Source organism: Lytechinus pictus, chromosome 19 (assembly GCF_037042905.1).
Source record: "Lytechinus pictus isolate F3 Inbred chromosome 19, Lp3.0, whole genome shotgun sequence".
Classification (NCBI taxonomy): Eukaryota; Metazoa; Echinodermata; class Echinoidea; order Temnopleuroida; family Toxopneustidae; genus Lytechinus; species Lytechinus pictus.
In genome coordinates this window covers 1,048,291-1,066,909 of record NC_087263.1, presented here as the reverse complement: position 1 = coordinate 1,066,909, position 18,619 = coordinate 1,048,291, and the positions used below count along the sequence as shown (strand labels likewise).

At 36.6% G+C, this 18,619-nt stretch overlaps 2 protein-coding genes across 2 annotated transcripts; both read right to left on the bottom strand.

Annotated features, from left to right (window-relative positions):
• Window positions 1-2,018: 2,018 nt before the first annotated feature.
• Window positions 2,019-3,931, bottom strand: LOC129283305 (glycine N-methyltransferase-like). The gene is made up of 3 exons (XM_064114034.1): window positions 3,821-3,931; window positions 2,755-3,002; window positions 2,019-2,141 (listed from the first exon to the last, which is right to left on the bottom strand). The coding sequence occupies exons 1-3, from the start codon at window positions 3,903-3,905 to the stop codon at window positions 2,019-2,021; spliced, it is 456 nt and encodes a 151-aa protein (XP_063970104.1). The 5' UTR covers window positions 3,906-3,931.
• Window positions 3,932-11,287: 7,356 nt separating this feature from the next.
• Window positions 11,288-18,325, bottom strand: LOC129282999 (G-protein coupled receptor 22-like). Its single transcript, XM_064113992.1, has one exon. It carries the CDS (start codon window positions 16,850-16,852, stop codon window positions 15,473-15,475), a length of 1,380 nt encoding a protein of 459 aa, XP_063970062.1. The 5' UTR covers window positions 16,853-18,325; the 3' UTR covers window positions 11,288-15,472.
• Between the last annotated feature and the right edge of the window lie 294 nt (window positions 18,326-18,619).

The following is an 18,619-nucleotide window of genomic DNA, read 5'->3' as shown; positions in this document are numbered from 1 at the left end:
GGCTTGAATGTTCAAGGCCAAGGCTTTGAAAAAGTAGGCCTTAAGGCGCCTTAAGGCCAAGGCCGAGCATCAAGGCACTACAACACTGATTTATATGTGAAACTGAAGAAATGGGAAGGACAATGAACCCTTGTGATAAATACGTATTTAATCCTATATTTAGATAATTTCAAGCACTTTTTGAGAAAGAGAAATGTGGAGAAGCTCAACAATCATGACAAAATGATGTATAGAGTAAGTGTGTGTGTGTTGGATAAAAGATGCTAATTAAAAATCGTTGATATTATAAACTCTCTTAAATAGTTTTTTTTTACATTCGTTTCTCATTCTGAGAGGAGGGTTGGTGTCTGATGTTGTAGAACTTTTTTTTGAGGTGGTGGTATCAGATTTAAATGCTTAGGGACACTTGATTCCCCTCATCGCTTCGTTCTCTCGACCTGCCCGTAAGCTTGAAAGAAAGCTTAAGTCTGGTTTACTTCAGTGATTCATTTTAAGCTCGGCGTGCTTATTCCTCTTCTGCAGCTCTCTACATCATCCCCGTTGTCATGCTTTTCGCTTTGCTATCATTTTCTTATCAAAGTATGTTTTATCATGTTGATGGAGCATCCGCAGTTACCATGGTTACGTCTATAACTGGAAGAGCAGTGGTGTAGTGGTTCCAACTCTCGCCTGTTAGGGTCGTGGGTTCGAATCCAAAGTCGGCCTAGCGTCATTGGGCAAAGCTTCAATCCACACTTTGCAACCCTCAACCCTGGTGCTAAATGGGTACCCGGTAGGATACCATTGTAGCTTGTCCATTATTGTGTGCACCTCACTGGTGACTGGTTTGAATATTCCCCAGGGAGTGTGGGATGTGCATGTTGTGTAAAGGGAATGACTGACAGAATATTGCAGGAAAAATACTTGTTTTGTTAGCTTTTAGATCCGCGCTAGAAGAACGCAGTCATTTATTAATGACCCTGAATAGAGTAATCCATCCAGTTTTAATGTTGTGTAATACATTTTTTTTTATACTGTAAATAAAACCCAACCAAAGATTATACATAACAGGATTTACAACATTATGACAAAGATGGGCCTACATATAGTTTACGTTTGAAAGAGGCATTGTTTGTACAATGTATTTTGATAAAAGGCAAATAAGGCCAAACCAAACATTATAAATAACCGGATTTACAGTATTATCACTTACGAAACACACACACCGTTAGTAATATTTTTCTTTGTAATTAACAATGTGCAAGGACATACTCTCATCGTATTTCGATCATCATCTTCTTTGTCTTTTAGGTTAACCTTTATTTAGGCATGTTATGATTACTATTTACACGTGATATTAGCACTGTATACAATGTAATCACTCCTTTGATGCAAAAAAGAGGTTTTTCACTAAGAATGGCATTTGGTCTCCAGAAAAAAATAATCTCTCCCAAGTAAGGGAACTTTAAGTTCTCTTTTTTCTCAAGTTACAATTTTACAGGGTGTGCCAACGTGTGCAACTCTGATTATTAAACAAAAGGAAAGCAAAAAAATGTATGACAGTTTCATTCAGATACGATACAAGCTGGTCACTGGTTAAAACCCTTAACTCCCCGTAGATACGCCACAGAAGGATGACACTTTTTTGTTGTTTAATTGAATTCATTTCCATTGTCATTAGAAAAGTGATTTAAAAAGTCATTGCATCTCAAAGCATTTCTGTTTCATATCAAAATAATGTCATATGAGCAAGATTGTATACATCATTAACATAGAAAAGGTATTTTTACCATTTCGTTTATACATATACATATATATATATATATATATATATATATATATAGGCTTTATCACAAGAGTAGGTAAGGGTCATCAGAAAAGTTGATGAGAAATAAAAGCGTAAGGGAAACATGCCCCTCCCTCTCTCCCTAAAATAGGGAGTGTGCATCAACAAACATAGACGGCATCAAAGAATTGATCGGTGATATGTGCCGACGTATTGATGCCCTCTACGTTCTTAATCTGGGTATTTGATTGGCTTACTTGTGAATGATCTTGTCTGATTTGGCATCTTGCCCACAGTGTAACATGTCGTACGTCACATTCACTACATCATGCTTCCCAGGGGTTATAGTAGCCGTGAGTCCACTGATAGCGTTTTGCTGTAAGATGGAGGTGAAGATAAATAGTTCCTAGCAAATTAGCAATCTGAAGAGGCTCTTGTATCAAAAGTAGCTTGAAAGAATTCATTAATTGGAGAACGTGCTTACATCATTGTAATAAAAAACACCCTAAAAAGTAATCCCTTGATCCATAACTGGCCTGTCAACATGGTTGTGGCAAGTGATCAGTGGTCAATCTTTCAGATAATCCAAGGATATCATGGCGATTGGTTAATGGTCAATCTATCAGATATTCCAAGGGTATCATGGTCAATCTATTAGATAATCCAAGGGTATCACGGCGATTGGCCAATGCTTATAATGTCCCTTTTTCTAGGTTATCAAACAATTTCAGCTCGCGCTTCGCGCTCGCATTATTTGATCAGTAAGATACATACCCATTTAATGGCACTCCTTAGAATGCCTCAATTAGGTCAGTATACCTGAAAATTGAGTGCGCTTCGCGCGCCCACTAAGTGACTCAAGAATTTTGCTGGTGCCTCCCTCCCCCATACCGTGACCCACGGTACGCCACTGATTCAAAGGTATCGTTACAGAGTCTGTGGTCAATTGTTAATCTACTATCCATAAATTCACAACAAACATGGCTTACCTCATAGTATATATTCTTGTTGATTGGTTGGCCTTCATCCATTATGACGTCCATATTCCTGTGATCTAGGACGAGAATTCCTCCTGGCTTAAGCATCGATTTGAAATTCTCGCAGCATTGCCGATACTGATCGAAGTTTGGCGATGAGTCGAGGAAACATAACAAATTACCTATGCAGAATACAGCATCAAATAGTCCGTATCCTGATAGGTCCTCGGTCAGAGAGAGCCAATTCGCCTGTTTAATTTCTTTTAAAAAAATGAGTTTAAGTTACATAAGTTACAAATGAGTTTAAGAACAATAACGATCTAACTTAATTTCCTTACAAAACAAAAACAAACAAAAAACATAATAGGCTTATCAAATGATAGCTATCTACAAAAACACGGAAATATTAATTTGTGAAAATTGTCTGAAAATTACTTTCCAACAAAATAGCGACAAATCAAGCAGCGCGAGAGACTTTCCTGTCAGACAACCGATGCAGCGATTTCATGGGAAGACCATGGTACAGAGAGGACACCAGGCAATGCTGATAGGGGGAGGGCAAGAATACCTGGGCCCTGTTACACAAAGCTTAGCAATGAATAGCAATTATGAAACAACACGTCTAATTGGTCCCTGGTCAGTTCTTTTAATTAGATGCGCGTGTAACATTGATTTTGATTGGTCAGTACATTTAGCGATTGATCGCTATTTTTGTGTGACGGAGCCCTGAATGTGACGTTATCATTTTTCTATCGTTGAATAACATAGATAATGTACAGCTACACAACTCGCCTCTGCCACCCCCCCCCCCCCCTTTCTGGTGTCGCCCCCAAAATTAAGAGAAATTACGATATGAGTGCGTTGAATTTCGTTTGTATTGATATTACACATTTTTACTTCAAGTGCATTGTTTTATTTATTTATGCATTTATTACTATTAAGTTGAAAATTGATAAAGCAATAGAATAAAAATAAACAAATTAAAAACAACATATTAACAGAAATAAGGGAGGCAAAATTTCTCTGAATATTTGGAGCAGAACAAAAGGATGCGTAAACGCCAGAGCTACAAACTTACCCAAGTTGTTTAGCTGACGTCGATCTCTTTCCAATTTTGCGTAATTTAGAAGCGTTTCTGAGATATCACTACTTACTACCTCCATTGCTTGTTGGATGAGGAATAAGGAGTCTTCACTGAGTAAATATTAAAGGAAATTGAAAAGAAGGACAAGAAGATATGTAGTAATAGAAGCTCTAACATTAATTGTAAGCCACCGTCCTCGAGAACAGAGCTATTATTCAATTCAAGAGTTCTTTATTCGCTTTAAAAAGCACATATAAAAAAAAAAAATAACAAAACATATATATACAACATATTCTACAAATAGGCACATTCATAATATATGTAAAGACAAAAAAAAAAAAAAAAAAAAAAAAAAAAAAAAAAAAAAAAAAAACATCAACAACAAAATACATGTATAACAGGGTAAGATCAGAGTGTGCATAAATACGAGATAATTTCCTCGCACTCCTCTCGGTTAAGGAAACCCTTACATAAATAATCATCCCTCGAGTTGATCAATTCCTTTACTTGTTCAACTATGCGTATTGTCTCATCATTCACTTGGCATTGCACAGCCCACTGCTTTTGAATTTCATTGTTATCCATGAAGTACTTATCATTCAAGAATATTATGTTACCTCCCAACACAGAATGAGCTCCATACCTGGCCATTCCAGCTATATGTGCCACTGTATAATTTTTGGAATTCATAGCTTTCACAACAAAAGATAAACATCTTTTTGCAAACCATAACTCTGGATCCATAACACCTGCTAAATAAGGCAAAAGATGACAGTGTGTCTGCCATGGAATTTTCCAAACCCTTCTTATTGCAACCCGCCATTGTCTACAAATATTATCAAAACATTTATCAAACAGAGGATATAACTGTGAGCCATAGAAACTCGAACAATATTTATGAAACAATATATTTCTTATGTGAGAGTTACCATATTTGAAATTAAACAAAAACATATTACATTGTCGATTGAAATCTCCAACACACTTTGAGATATCAAAATCATTTATATTCTTAGAAATATCATTCCCTAGATGAGTTACTTTTGATGCAATATCAATATGTCTTCCATTTATCGTGATTCCTGGATCCATAACTGGTTTACCATTACAGCTGAAAACTATTAACTGACTCTTTTCAGGGTTAAACAGAATATCAAATTTAATGGCATAATCTAAACAAGTTTTAATCATTTCTTGAAGAGCAGTCACGCTAGGTGACAGCAGTGTCAAGTCATCTGCATAACCAAATGCTCCTGCAAAGACATTGCCCATAAAGCACCCTATCCCATTGTCACATAACTCTTCTATCAGCCCATCTAGATACAAACAGAACATGCAAGGAAAGATAACTCCACCCTGTTTAACACCATTTTTAACTGTAAAATAATCAGAATATGCATTGTTCCATTTCAACCTTAGCCTTTGATTCTTATACATATTAAGCAATAACCTGCATATCATTGCTCAGCATAATGTCAAACAATTTCACATAATTAACTCTATCAAATGCTTTACTAGCATCTAGCAATAATCCATACACATTACTCCCTTCATGATTAAAGTACGATACAGTTTCTTTAACCATAGCAGTACATAGTGTAGTTGATAACCCTGCTTTGAATCCAAACTGTAGGTCATTAGTCTGCAAGTTCCCTTCTTCCCTTTTCATAAATACATAATCCAAAACTTTACCAATGATACTACCAAGTGTTATTGCACGAAAGTTTCCTGAATCGCCCAAATTTTTCCAACGACCTTTAGGTATTGGTACCATTGTACTTTTGAGCATACCATCTGGCGACACTCCATGCCATAACATGGCAGTAAAAAGCATTGCTAAATATCCACTGATTATTTTATTTCCATGTATAATATGATCAGACATCACACCTGTTACACCATCACTTTTGGAATGATTTAACCTAAGTATTGCTCTAGATACTTCATCTCCTCCTATAACATGGTCATTCTGTAAACACTCGTTACATTCACATTTCTCCTGTGTAGTGGAGTTTATGTGATTCAATAACGTTTCCATATTTCCTTCATCATATCCAATACTTTGATATATCCTTCCAAATTTCAATGCAAACAACTCTGCTATATTTTCTTCCCCCTGAACACCATCCACTCTGTTTGGGTAACCCTTAGGCTTTTTTGAAAGTTTCTTCACCTCTTTCCAAAAATGTCTGCTATTCTTCTCTTTTAATGCATTTGCCATTTTATCACATCTAACTGACATAGATTTTGTTCAGCATCAATTTCAAAGCTTTATGATACTCAGACCTAGTTTTCTTTCTTAATCCATACAGTAATCCCTGAGATGGACGATCATTTTCAACCCATATCTTATGCCAAAATAATGCACTCCTAAAATAGGCCTCAACATGATCATTCCACCCAGGCACCACTTTACATTGTTGAGAACTGTGACTTGAAATCATAGCATCTGCACTACTCAGTAAAGCAATGATAATATCATCATGAAATACATTAATGAGGTCATGATGTTTTCTACATAACCTGTCCCTACATTGAATGGCTGAAACAGGGATTTTAATTTGCCTGAAGTTTTCTTCCAGTTTTTGTTTATACAACTCCAAATCTTTTGATGATGCAAACTTCCAGTTTACTTTCCCTTCCCTTTCCTTTGATTCTGTTTCTTGATCAATTTCTGTTATCTTTATATCTAGCACACTCTTGACTGCCAGATGATCTGAGAAATTGTGAACACTGTCAATTGTTTCATACCCATGTAGTGCCTCAACTAGATTTTCCGATAACATACAGTGATCAATTAGAGATCTTACACCACTACCCTTGCTACAGAACGTATAATCAAAATTACAACAAGGATCATTTTGACATAAGTAAAAAGAATTCTGGCCTAAAAATTGAAAAAGTGTCGTAGCTTGGTGAGAGTCTCGAGAGATATCTGTATTAAAATCACCACATACACATACATAATCATTGGGGGTTCCTTGTAATATTGAGTCAAGCTCATTTAACGTGATCTTGTATTCATCCAAATTTCCATTCAGACACCTATCATCACAAGGCATGTATACACAACATATTAAAAGCATTTTCCCGTCATCTAGAGTAACTCTTACAGCTGTTAACCTCGAAGATTCTAAAACAACAGGTTCCACATTGAGTTTTAAGTCACGTTTCCATAAGATTGCACATCCCCCATGAGGTCTCCCTTTTAGCAAAACATCTTCTTTCATTGCACTAACCCCATGTTTTCCTATTCCATTTTGCAATTCATCAAACCATCCAAACTGTGACTTACACAACCCATGTTCTTGTAACAGTAAAAAATCAGCTAAGCCAAAAAGCTCCTGTAAAAAAGGTAATTTTGCATCATTCGCACATTGTGTGTTATAAGAGATAATTGAAATGTTATGCAGCATGTTCATCGTTCTGATTTCTTCTCCTCCACCACCTTTGAACACACACACCATAAGGCCATATGGTGTGTGTGTTCAAAGGTGGTGGAGGAGAAGAAATCAGAACGATAACAATGACACTGGATAGAGTGATCCACTCGTATCTTGTAAATGTTTATATATTATTTTTTATATATATTTGTACAACATTTGTGACTGAACAGCATCAGAATCTATTGACTCTGACCAACGACATGTTTGCCATTATTGGTCCGGTGCTAATCTGAATTCGGATGATCTGCTGTCCCAGGCCATTTCCCCCCTCATATTCTTTAATTTGTTTGATGAACAATATAATTGTTATATTATGCATTGTTTTTCACCGTATATTTTATGTAATTTGTATTTTTATCTGATCTCTTGAGGAGAAATAAATGACACTAAAAGATAACGAGGCTTTTTAATTTGACACGGTGATATTCAATATGTTGCCATGTCGTATAAATGACACTGTACAGCATGTATGTCTACCTACTTATCTGAACATGAACTCAAACTTTGAAAATTCATCACCATTAAAACGTAATGCATGTTTCAACCAATAATACCCCGTTCTCACTGGCGAGCGTTCCGTTACTAACGCATCGATTAGCCCTTCGTAGCTGATCACAAATTTTTACCATTTTTTTCTACGACCAGTGGGTACGATTGTCACTGCTGATCTGATACGAGCTGATACGATCACATTACGAATACTCCACGAGTAAGACCACAATTCCAATCGTAGCACGAGTCGTGTCAGTGGGAATAGTGTATTTAAATAAAATGATATGATTAATTACCCTTTTCCACATGCCGCATCAAGAATACGACAAGAGTTGTTTCTTTTCAACACACCTAGCTGCAACGTCTTGTATTGCGTTGATCTCTCAGATGACGTGAAGAGCTTCTGAACACTGTCATCATCTTCAAATTTGGGTGTGACCTCCTTAAAAAAATCAACATGGACAAAAGTGGTTGGGCCCTTTAAATTAATCATGCAATCAATCAAGCAATATAAATCACTCGATCAATCCTCAAACAGACAGCCAATTGATCAAAAAGTAGTTTATTTGTACACCAGTGATTGAAACCTTGGCAATTTCCGTATTAAAGCAATGTGCTTTCTCATCTACTTGTTTTTTTTCTGAACTGAATCAAGTAAATTAAAAAAATTATAACGATGAAAATACAAATATTTAAAGAAGATATGAATAAATAAAAAGTTCGTCAATAAAATAAATATGCAAATGAATGAATGAATAAATAAATAAACCAAAATTAAATTTTAAAAAATGAAATAAACAAGGACAAAAAATATATGTTTATAATGGTACCCGCGACGATGTTATCCACAGTCGTCGATGCGTATTAGAGTATTAGTGTCACTATGAACCAGGGAGGGGAGAATGGCGCTTGCCACCCCCCCCCCCCCCCCTTCCAAAAAAAATGTATATTTAGATATATATATATATTTAGATATATATATATATATATATATATACATGTATATATATATATACATATAAATATGGGATAGACCTCATTGCAATTTTGGTGACCTTTGACCCGGTCAACCATGACCTTCGACCCGGTCAGCCATGACCTCTGACCACGGTCAGTCATGACATTTGACCCGGACGGCCCTGCCGTTTGACCCAGACTTTCGGTCGGCCATGACAGAATGACGTCACTTACATCATGAAATGGTGTTACGCCATAGTTCTGCAACCACCGTGACGTAAGGTGTGCGGTGGCCTTACATGCACATCGTCATAAATATTCATTAGGTTGGCTGATGATGTCACATACCCACTTTTCTTTTTTTGTAAGTTATTACATGAAATCCCAAATGTTTGGATCATTTCATACATGTGTAAATGATGTGTCTCAATTATGATGAAATAAGTTGCGACAATACATATCTAATGTACTTAACAAGTTGTCAGTCCAATTGTTTTAGTTCTTAGAAGAAAAGAAATGCAATAAACCTAATTTCATAGTATAAAATACAAAAGAACAAGTGGGGATATGACATCATAAGCCCAGCGAATGAAATTTCATAAAGACATGCCTATAGAACTGTTTCAACGGAATAATGCAAATCTTTAAAATTCAATATTATTTGTTATCCGATTTTGATCAAATTTTCAGCATTTTGCTTTGTGAATTTCACTCTACTTATTGAGATATAAATATCTCCAGCCTGGACGATCCCTTTAGTATCCCAAAAAGATGTATCCACATTGTGCTGCACTCGACCCAGGTGAGGTAATTGGGTACCTGGCAGGAATTTATTCCTTGAAATGCCAACGCGCTGTAAAAGGCTACGAGGCTAAAGCCAGGGTAATAATATCCAATTAAGTGCATAGGGGCGCGTTTGGCTGAGATATGCGCTATATAAGCATGTTGGTATTATTATTATTATTAATGGATTTTCATGGGTTGACCAACGAATTTTTTTTTACAGAAGTCAAAGATTTATGATACGTATTAGGTGCGTATCCAGCATCAGATCCCACAAAGCATTTCATGGGCCCAAATGTTTGGGGAAAATAATGATTCTATTATGCTTGTGCATGGTCAAGAATTAAAAAAGTTAGGTACCTCGAAACAATGCTTGTATTTCCATAATTCCATTAAATAAACGTGTTTTCACCGGTTTCCCACAGAAACTATCGCATGGTTAACAAAAGACTTATGCATGGCTGATCGTCAACAAAACGGAGTGTCGAGTGAGTTTGAACGCTAGCCTGTAAAACCTCTTCGTTTTATGAAATTATTGAAATTCAAGCCTTATTTCAAATAACCAGAACTTTATCATTTCTTGACCCATTTTCTGTAATTGAGGTATCAAATTAAAGAACAGATATTGAACTTTTTAGAAATGTGTTTTTTTTTTAACTCACATACAGCCCGCGAGGTGACTTTTTGATACCCCCTCTTTATATTGTTTTTGCTCACTCATGCGTGAATGAGAATAAATTTAAATTCCAGATGAAAGAGGACATTTTAAGCTTTACAATAGTAGCTCATTTGTCTACATTATTTATGATTTAATTATGATAAATCATCGATAAATCTCTGTTTCATTTTTTGTGGGACTCACTGTATAATATCTACGCATGAGTTAGTTACCAAATAAGCAAGCGGTTGAATGGACGCCGTCACCAAAAACCCAAAAATGAAAGTAAAAATAGCTTGGCAAGGATCCCTGTAAACAGGTAAAAATTAAAAACTTATAGATCAGAAAATCGGCTTATCTGAAAGGCTAATTTCTCTTCTTCATACTGATTATTGGAAGTAGTAAAATTAAGGAAAATGTTAAGGAAAATGAGATTCAAGATTTTTTTCACACAATTTATGTCGGACCGCTCGGACAGTTGAAAGTTTCGCAGAGATTGCATATTGCTTCAGTGAATCCAATTCTTGTTTTGGAAGCTCTCTTATATCCTAGGGTCTGCTTTTTAAAAGATAATAACAAAAAAAAAATTTTATCGTTTTGGGCGACTTATTGTTGGTTTTGAGTTTAATGGTCGCATTTAAGAATAAAAATAAAATGTTAAGATTACCGCTCTCTTTCTGTATGCTACATGGTAAAATTTTGTATCAGTTTACTCAAACAAACATTTTCAGGTTTGCATTTTTTATTTATTTATTTTTATCTAGGTGAAATCCACATTAAAAAAATCAAGTTTAAGCAATGTAAGGGAAACATGATAACAATGGTTGGGAGTATGGGAGATTCCTTAGAAATATTGTCCCCCACCTGTCCCTTCATCACCCCTTGCTTTCCCACCCCCCCCCCCCTCCTCCCCCTCTCTCTTTCTCTCTCTCTTTCTCCCCCTCTCTCACTTTCTCCCCTACCCCTCTCTCTCTCTCTCAATCTAACTCTCCATATCTGACTCTCTCTTCTGCTAACTCTCGTTCTATTTTTGTTAGTCTTCATTTCTATTAGAATTTATAATTTCCTGGATTTGAAAAAGTTGACAACAAGCCGATAAAGAAAGAAAATATTTTGTTTCACATTATTGAAACATTTCAACATGCCAAGCGTAGCATAGATTTAATAATTGAAACATATAGTCAAAATCATTTCAACCATTGCACAAGCATTCATACATTGAAGATTTTTTTTCATTTAATATTTACATCTAGTATTTACATAACATTTAAACGTAGCAAAAAAATATATTTTAAGAATAGCAAAGCCATAATTGTATCTATGTACATCACATTCAATAAAATTAATGTCTAGTTATTTTGAGATTCATTGTGGCAGAAGTCGAGAAGTGCTTTTAACCATTTTATTCACTTACTATTTTCTTTCAAGGAAAATCAAATCCATTTTCACCAGGGATAGGTTTACTTTACCAGCTTTTTTTTATAAATTGCTATACAGCAGTGCATGTAATATTCTTTTAATTACATTTTCACTCTATAATCATTGTTACATATTGAGGAGATGAATTATATGAATTACTCAAATCCATCCCTTGGTTGAATCATATAGTGAATCAAGTAAAACGTGGGACATTGTTGCATACATCTTAGCCCATCTTGTAATTCATGTCACGATATTCATTCCCTAACATGCCTAAGGCCCGCATTCTATGGTCAGGTTTAACTTAGATCATGGTCTAATTCTGCGCTAAATTATGGAAAGCCAAAAATGTCAGAATTTTTTTACATGTTTATTTCTTATGATTACTATGCTCTTTCCTAACTCGTGAATGGTGAAGAAAGCTGTCTTATTTGTTCTTACGAAACAGTTAAATATGATTTGAGAGAAAAATGAGCTGATACATTCAAATTATACGGTTATGGATCTATGCAACTACTGGCTATCCATAGGTACATCACAACTCTAAACCTGAGTTTGAATTACACCCGACTTCTTAATAGGCCCTCCGAGTCTAAGGGTCTAAAATGAATTAAACAACTGAACAGAATTCTCAGCGGATACAAAAATTTATTCAACTGGAATATTAAAAAGGTAATTAATCAATCAATCAATCAATCCACTGTGGGCTTTGCCGCCTGAACGCCATTAATCGTGCAATGGAACTGTATAGCGTGCAGTGCTTAATAATCTACACGTGTCTCGGTATATAGTTTAACGTCTATGGGTGATACTCCTAAACCGTTGGTAGTTTGCACTTTTTGTTATCTCCAGTGTTTGGTTTTATGTTCACGAAACAAAGTGTGATTTTAACACCTAAGGGTTAAGTCATATATCGGGACGACATGTGGCGTAAGTTGTAGCACCCAAGATCTTAGTGTACCAAATCATACCAGTGACGGTTATACACTGAAAGTATTTTGTGTGAGCTTTTCACTTTACTTTCGAAAAAAAGAAAGCTTTCATTCTCCTCCTTCAGGGGCAAATGATTGCTAACCATTGAATCTTTCGGATACACTGGATTTAAGATTTTTTTTAATCCACTAAAACAAATATATGATGTCAATTTGAATATTCAATGGGGAAACAAAATAATTGCTCAGTCAGATACTTCACTGTCCCGAGGAAGCTATGATTGGTAGTTGGATGATGTGGCTAGCGCCATCTAGTGGTGAAATTATAAAGGGTTTATTTGAAGGGCGTATTATGCTGAAAGTCATGTTCCAATACAAAGCACCTTCTAATTAGAAGGGCTGCAACGAATCATCAGGCATTTATTGTAGCTATTCAAGTTCTGTGAGCACCTGCCAATTCCATTCTTACTTCAATAAAAAGAAAGTTTCAATAGTAATTTGCTAGTGAAGCAAAACAAAATATATATGTTTCATCGATAGGTTTTTGTACAGCACGAAATGAAATCAACATTTGAAGGTTACATTTTTTCAAAAAATGTGAATGTTTCGAAACACTGATAAATTTGGTGAACCTCTCGTAAATCGGAGTGTTATTCATTTTATTTTGCCCTTATCTATTGATTTTAAAATGAAAGATTGTGTTTGTTGTCAGATGAGGTGCATGGGTATAATATACTCGTGGAAGAAACATTCTGGAATTTGATTAATGGCTATAATTTATCATAAAAATCTCAAGTATGAAAGTTGGTTCTCCTACAATAACTCATTTTCTTTTCTTGTTTTTGCTATCAAACTAATTTTCAGGTATGGAATGTAAAGAAGACTATATAATACATTATGATTGTGTTTGTTACAGATATACCATATTTATATCAAACGTCAAGTCCATTCCAGAAAAAATGGTTTGCATTATTAATGAATCAAACAAAGAAAACGTTGAAAATTTCATCAAAATCGGATGTAAAATAAGAAAGCTATGAAATTTCAAAGCTTTGCTTATTTTTCACAAAAACGTTAAATGTACAACGCAGTGACATACGAAATTAGAGAGTCGATGAAGTCCCTCACTCACTATTTCTTTTGTTTTTTATTATTTGACTCATGCAATATTCAATTTTCTGTACAGATTTTAGCAATAAGGACCAACATGACTGAACCATGAAATGTTTAAACAACTATTACTATCATAGTGATACCACATATTCAGGGAGGAATAAAACTTTTATTAACGTGACAATGAGGAAAACATGGAATATTTCGTATTTCATATTATCGAATACGAAAAAATAGTGAGTGGATGACGTCATCGGTCAGGTAATTTGCATTCCGACCAAGTGAGTATAACCTTTTTTTTTTGGTGAAATTAAGCGAAATTTAAAAGTGTCAGAACTCTCCTATCTTAAATCCGATTTTGATGAAGTAACCAGTGTTATGTTTGTTAGATTTTTCTTTTTATTCTAATCAACTTTTTTTGGGGTGGACTTGTCCTTTAACTGTCAAATGCAGACTCTCATTAAGAATACATCCTTAAAAAGTGATTTGATCATACAAAATTAATGGTTGATCACACCTCCGTAATATCTAAATAATACTCGACATTTAACCAGTTGTCATTGGGTTCTAATGAGCTGTGAACTCACGATTCTGCACTCTGTTCTATTATAGTATTGAGCAACATGGGTCCGTATTCCGAAGCTCAGATTGACTTATACCATGGTCCATCACTTTGCGAAGGTTTACATAGCTTGCTGGGGATGTTGAATTTGCTCTTCCCTCACGCTTTAATGGCGAAGGAAATAAATTCAGTCGTTATTCCCAGGTAGTTAAAATGTTTCATGTGTCAAATGATTTTTTTATTATAAAAAGAAAAATGAATCAGCTGTTTTACATCATGGTCCATGGTCCTGACAAACAAAAAATATATGTTGACCTTAATTGATCTATTATAAATTAATCTTACACTTCTAGAGATTTGAATCACAGTTGACTGTCCAAAGTCAAACCATAACTTTAGACCTGGGTCCCTTAACACAAAGGTTAGCGATTGATCGTACGCTTGATTTTTACGATGGATTGTACATTGTAGTAAATGGAATCAATCGTAGAAGACTGTTGTGCGATTGTGTTACGGGCCCCTGGTGGGTGTTTCATAAAGCTGTTCGTGAAGTAACAAGCAACTTTACCAACAACTGAAACATGTTCTTAGGGGCTATGTCAGCTACATAGGGATCAGGGATGGATCAAGTACTTTCCAAAGGGGGGTGCCACATTTTTCCAAAGAAAATTTGACAATTAAGCAAGAAAAAAAAGGTTTCCACCTAAAATCGGAGGTCAATCCATCCGCTGAAAATTGGAAAAGCCACAAAAAAGGCCTCACTTTCACAGGGGGCGGGGGAACACTTGGGTAAAAGCGGTATATTTACATTACACATTTGATTATGGCTCTCAAGGGGGGCGGGCTGGCTATTCCCCCCCCCCCCCCCTGGATCCGCAAGTGATATGGATTTATCATTTAGTCGTGCGTAAAGTGATTCGTAACTTATGTAGAGCTTACACCGACCAGTTAGAATTAAACAAGAGTTCAGGAGCCCGTCTTACAAAGGGTTGCGATTGATCCGATTCGACCACAACTATGGACGGCCAGCAACGTCCAAATCTTAAATGCAAATTTGTACAGAAAACTTTATAGATAATTATGATGTATATTCAAACATTCATTGTTCTCTTGAAGATTCGATGTGATTCTCTTTCTTCACGGAGATTGTGCAAATTTCCTGCAGACAAAAATATGTTATGGATGGATTTCCATATACTGTAGAGATTGATTGGATCAATCGTAACTCTTTGTTAGACGGGACCCAGAATACGGGCCACAGAGTGCACTGACCCAATTATCTATTCACTCCATATTTTGTACATTGAGCGATTCCTGGGCCACATAGAGTGCTTTAACATCATCCATACTTTCTTGTTTCGTCAAAGTGGTTCGGAGATTGTCTGTAGTAGTAGTAGGCCGATCAAGAGCGGTTGATAAGGTGATGAAAAGAGTGGAAGGAGGGGGGTCTATGTCACCCCTCCTCTTAGCCTCCAATCTAGCAGATCTCCTGGTGTTCTTCTGCAACTTTGTGACGTCAGGGTCTTCTTTGTTTCTGCCATCAACTTGAGTTTTTTGCGATTGTTGATTTTGAGGTGCTTGACCCGGTCTGACCTGTCGCTGTTTCTTGCTAGCTAATGCCTTGGCGTTACGGTGGTTGCTAGGCGAGGGCGTGAAACCTGGCGCGACGCGGTTTCTACACAGCACTCGCGCGAGACAACTATTCGCGAACGCGCGCCGGAAGTTTCTACGCATGAACACGTAAAGGATGGGGTGCATGAGAATGGTTGTGTAGGCTAGAGCTGAAAACCACCATTCAAGAAGATCATACAGTTCTGTCCTACCTTTCACTAAAATAACAATACTAATAGCGGTGTGCGGTCCCCAACAGATTATGAATGTCGACAAGATGATCGTAGTGGTGCGCGATACGCGCTTCTCCGGATCGCGATGCGTAGATGTAGGCGTGTTCTCGCGTTCAATCTGCTTGCTATTGTTCCCTTGTTGATCTGCGCGCATGTGGAAGGGGACAGTGGTCGCTCTCACTAACGCGTTATGAATAGTCTTTACTCGAGTCACTCGAATGATAGAATAATACGCGTACATCATAACGGCAGACGCGAGAAAGAATATTGGAACGTGGTACAACTCGTAATAGTTATTTGATCGTGTAATCTGGAACCATTCGTAACACAGGGCCGGTCTTGTTGTGTTTCCGTCTCGAAATGTCACCATAAAATCTCCACGAATTCCTACAAACGGCGTCACGAAGCCTATCAGTGACATCACCCACGTGATCCCGATGATCCATTTTACATTGCGCACTGATATTCGTCTTTTCAGTGGGTTTGTGATCTTATCGTGGCGGTCCAGCGAAATAACGAGAACGTTCATGGCCGACGCCACACTCGCGAAGCTAATCGTCGCTTCGTGGATATAACAAATAAACGGATTATCCCACGCGCGTATTATAACCATTAGTGTAAGAGGTATTGATACAACACATATTACCAGATCAACGAGGTTCATGTTCGTGATGATTAGATCACTCGCATTTTGCTGGAACTGTTTATTAACATGGTAGCTCAGTAACACAAGCATGTTGCTTAGGAACCCAGCTACCATCTCTATTACGAGGATCAAAGAAATGCTGATGACGTAAGGAAGCTGGTAGCCTTCCGCCATCTTGGCATTTGCGAGTGTTTCTAAACGAGTCTAAGACAATTGACGCTACGGTTGGTGTGATCCTCAAGGAGATTCCATCTTGTTGATATCACAAATTTCCAAACAATAAACGATAGGTTTGTTCACCATATTTAGAACATGCAAGCCTTTACGAAATAGTCAAGGACAAATGTGATTATTGGCATAAAGTCCAACAATATTCCATCATATAATTCCACAGGATTCAAAACATTACTTGGTGTCCTTCACCATATAACTGTGACGCCTCTATGCACGATTAGCGTACAAGCGATATTATTGACATGATGTGTTGAACAAGATTCCTTCATTAATTTCGCAGCAATCAAAACACTAGTCGGCATTTTCCCGCCATCTTTGGCACATGTTGCCCATAAACGTAGAGGATCTACATGCTCAACAAGATTCCATCATTAATTTCTCATGATCTAAAGCATCAGATGCTCTTCGGTCATGATCTGTGCATGTCTCTATCAACAGTTCACGGATAATTGAGATGATTAGCATGATGTTAAACGGGGTTCCATCCTGTTAATTCCATAAAAAGTTTAAGATAAGCCGTAGTAAGGTGGTATTTATTCACCGTCAATAAATTATTGTCTTTACAACCTGTTCCAGGACAGAAGTGGTGTTAGCAATGGCGTCCACTGGGCCTCTTTATTTTGTTTCACAAATTAGCTTCGAACAAGACAATCTTCTATAAAAAAATCACTGCGATGCAAATGATCTAAATTACTCTTTCGATTTGATCAGATCGTGACCAATAAATAAAAATATTTCCCTTTTGGAGTAGAACTCTATACAGTTGCGTTCGAAATTGCATATAGGGGAAAGAGCCATTCTTTGATGATGTTTAATCCAGGATCTGTGCATTTATGTTAGAAAAAAAACGACCTGCTTAGAATCTTGATATGTTAAGATAGGGATCGAGATCGATATCTTCTCGTAAATCTGTGAAATCGGTAAATATAAACGGTGACGATTCAAGGCTTCGCAATCACACCGCGTTTAGTCTGTGAGCGTCGTGTCATCTTTACCATACAAGATGGCTTTTATAGGATATTCAATCGGTGGGACTATTCCTTAAATAAACGATGATCTGAACAGCTTTTGATGTCTTCTCACCATCTCCGTATCGATCAGATATCAAATCTTGGTGGTATTTTTCGACCGCATCTCGCGGGGTATCCTTATCAACTGCCTGATGGGAATAGCTGCTCTCTTTGCAGCCTCCCTTCAAACTTCATAAAACCGCAAGGTAAGGCAACGCAGGATGAAAGTTGAATTTAAATGAAGTATTATTATGCAGGCCGCGTCCTCAGCTATCACGTATCGCGTTGCTTTTTGTAGGATATGAAGAATGACACCTAATTCTCTCTCGCCTTCATCAGGAAGAGAAGATCTTTAACATCTCTTCTCGTAGCCACCTTGTTTAGTAATCCTCCCTCGGAGTCTCCATCTGTATGCAAACGAGATAGAAAAAAAACGGATCGTGAAATCAGAGAAGTTCCGTTTACAAATCTGAATTTTAAAATGTTAAATGAGATTCGACGGGTAATACATTTGCATTTTTGTGTGCAGTTGAGGCTAAGAAATTTGTTATTTGCCATTTCGCCATTTGAAATGGTCGCGTTGGGATCCTTGTAAAGGGGGTATCACGACATTGTTTAATCTTTGATTAATGAGAATTGCTAATTTCTCCTATTTCTTTTTTTTATTAAAGTTATTGTAGATTTTGTCCATATTGTA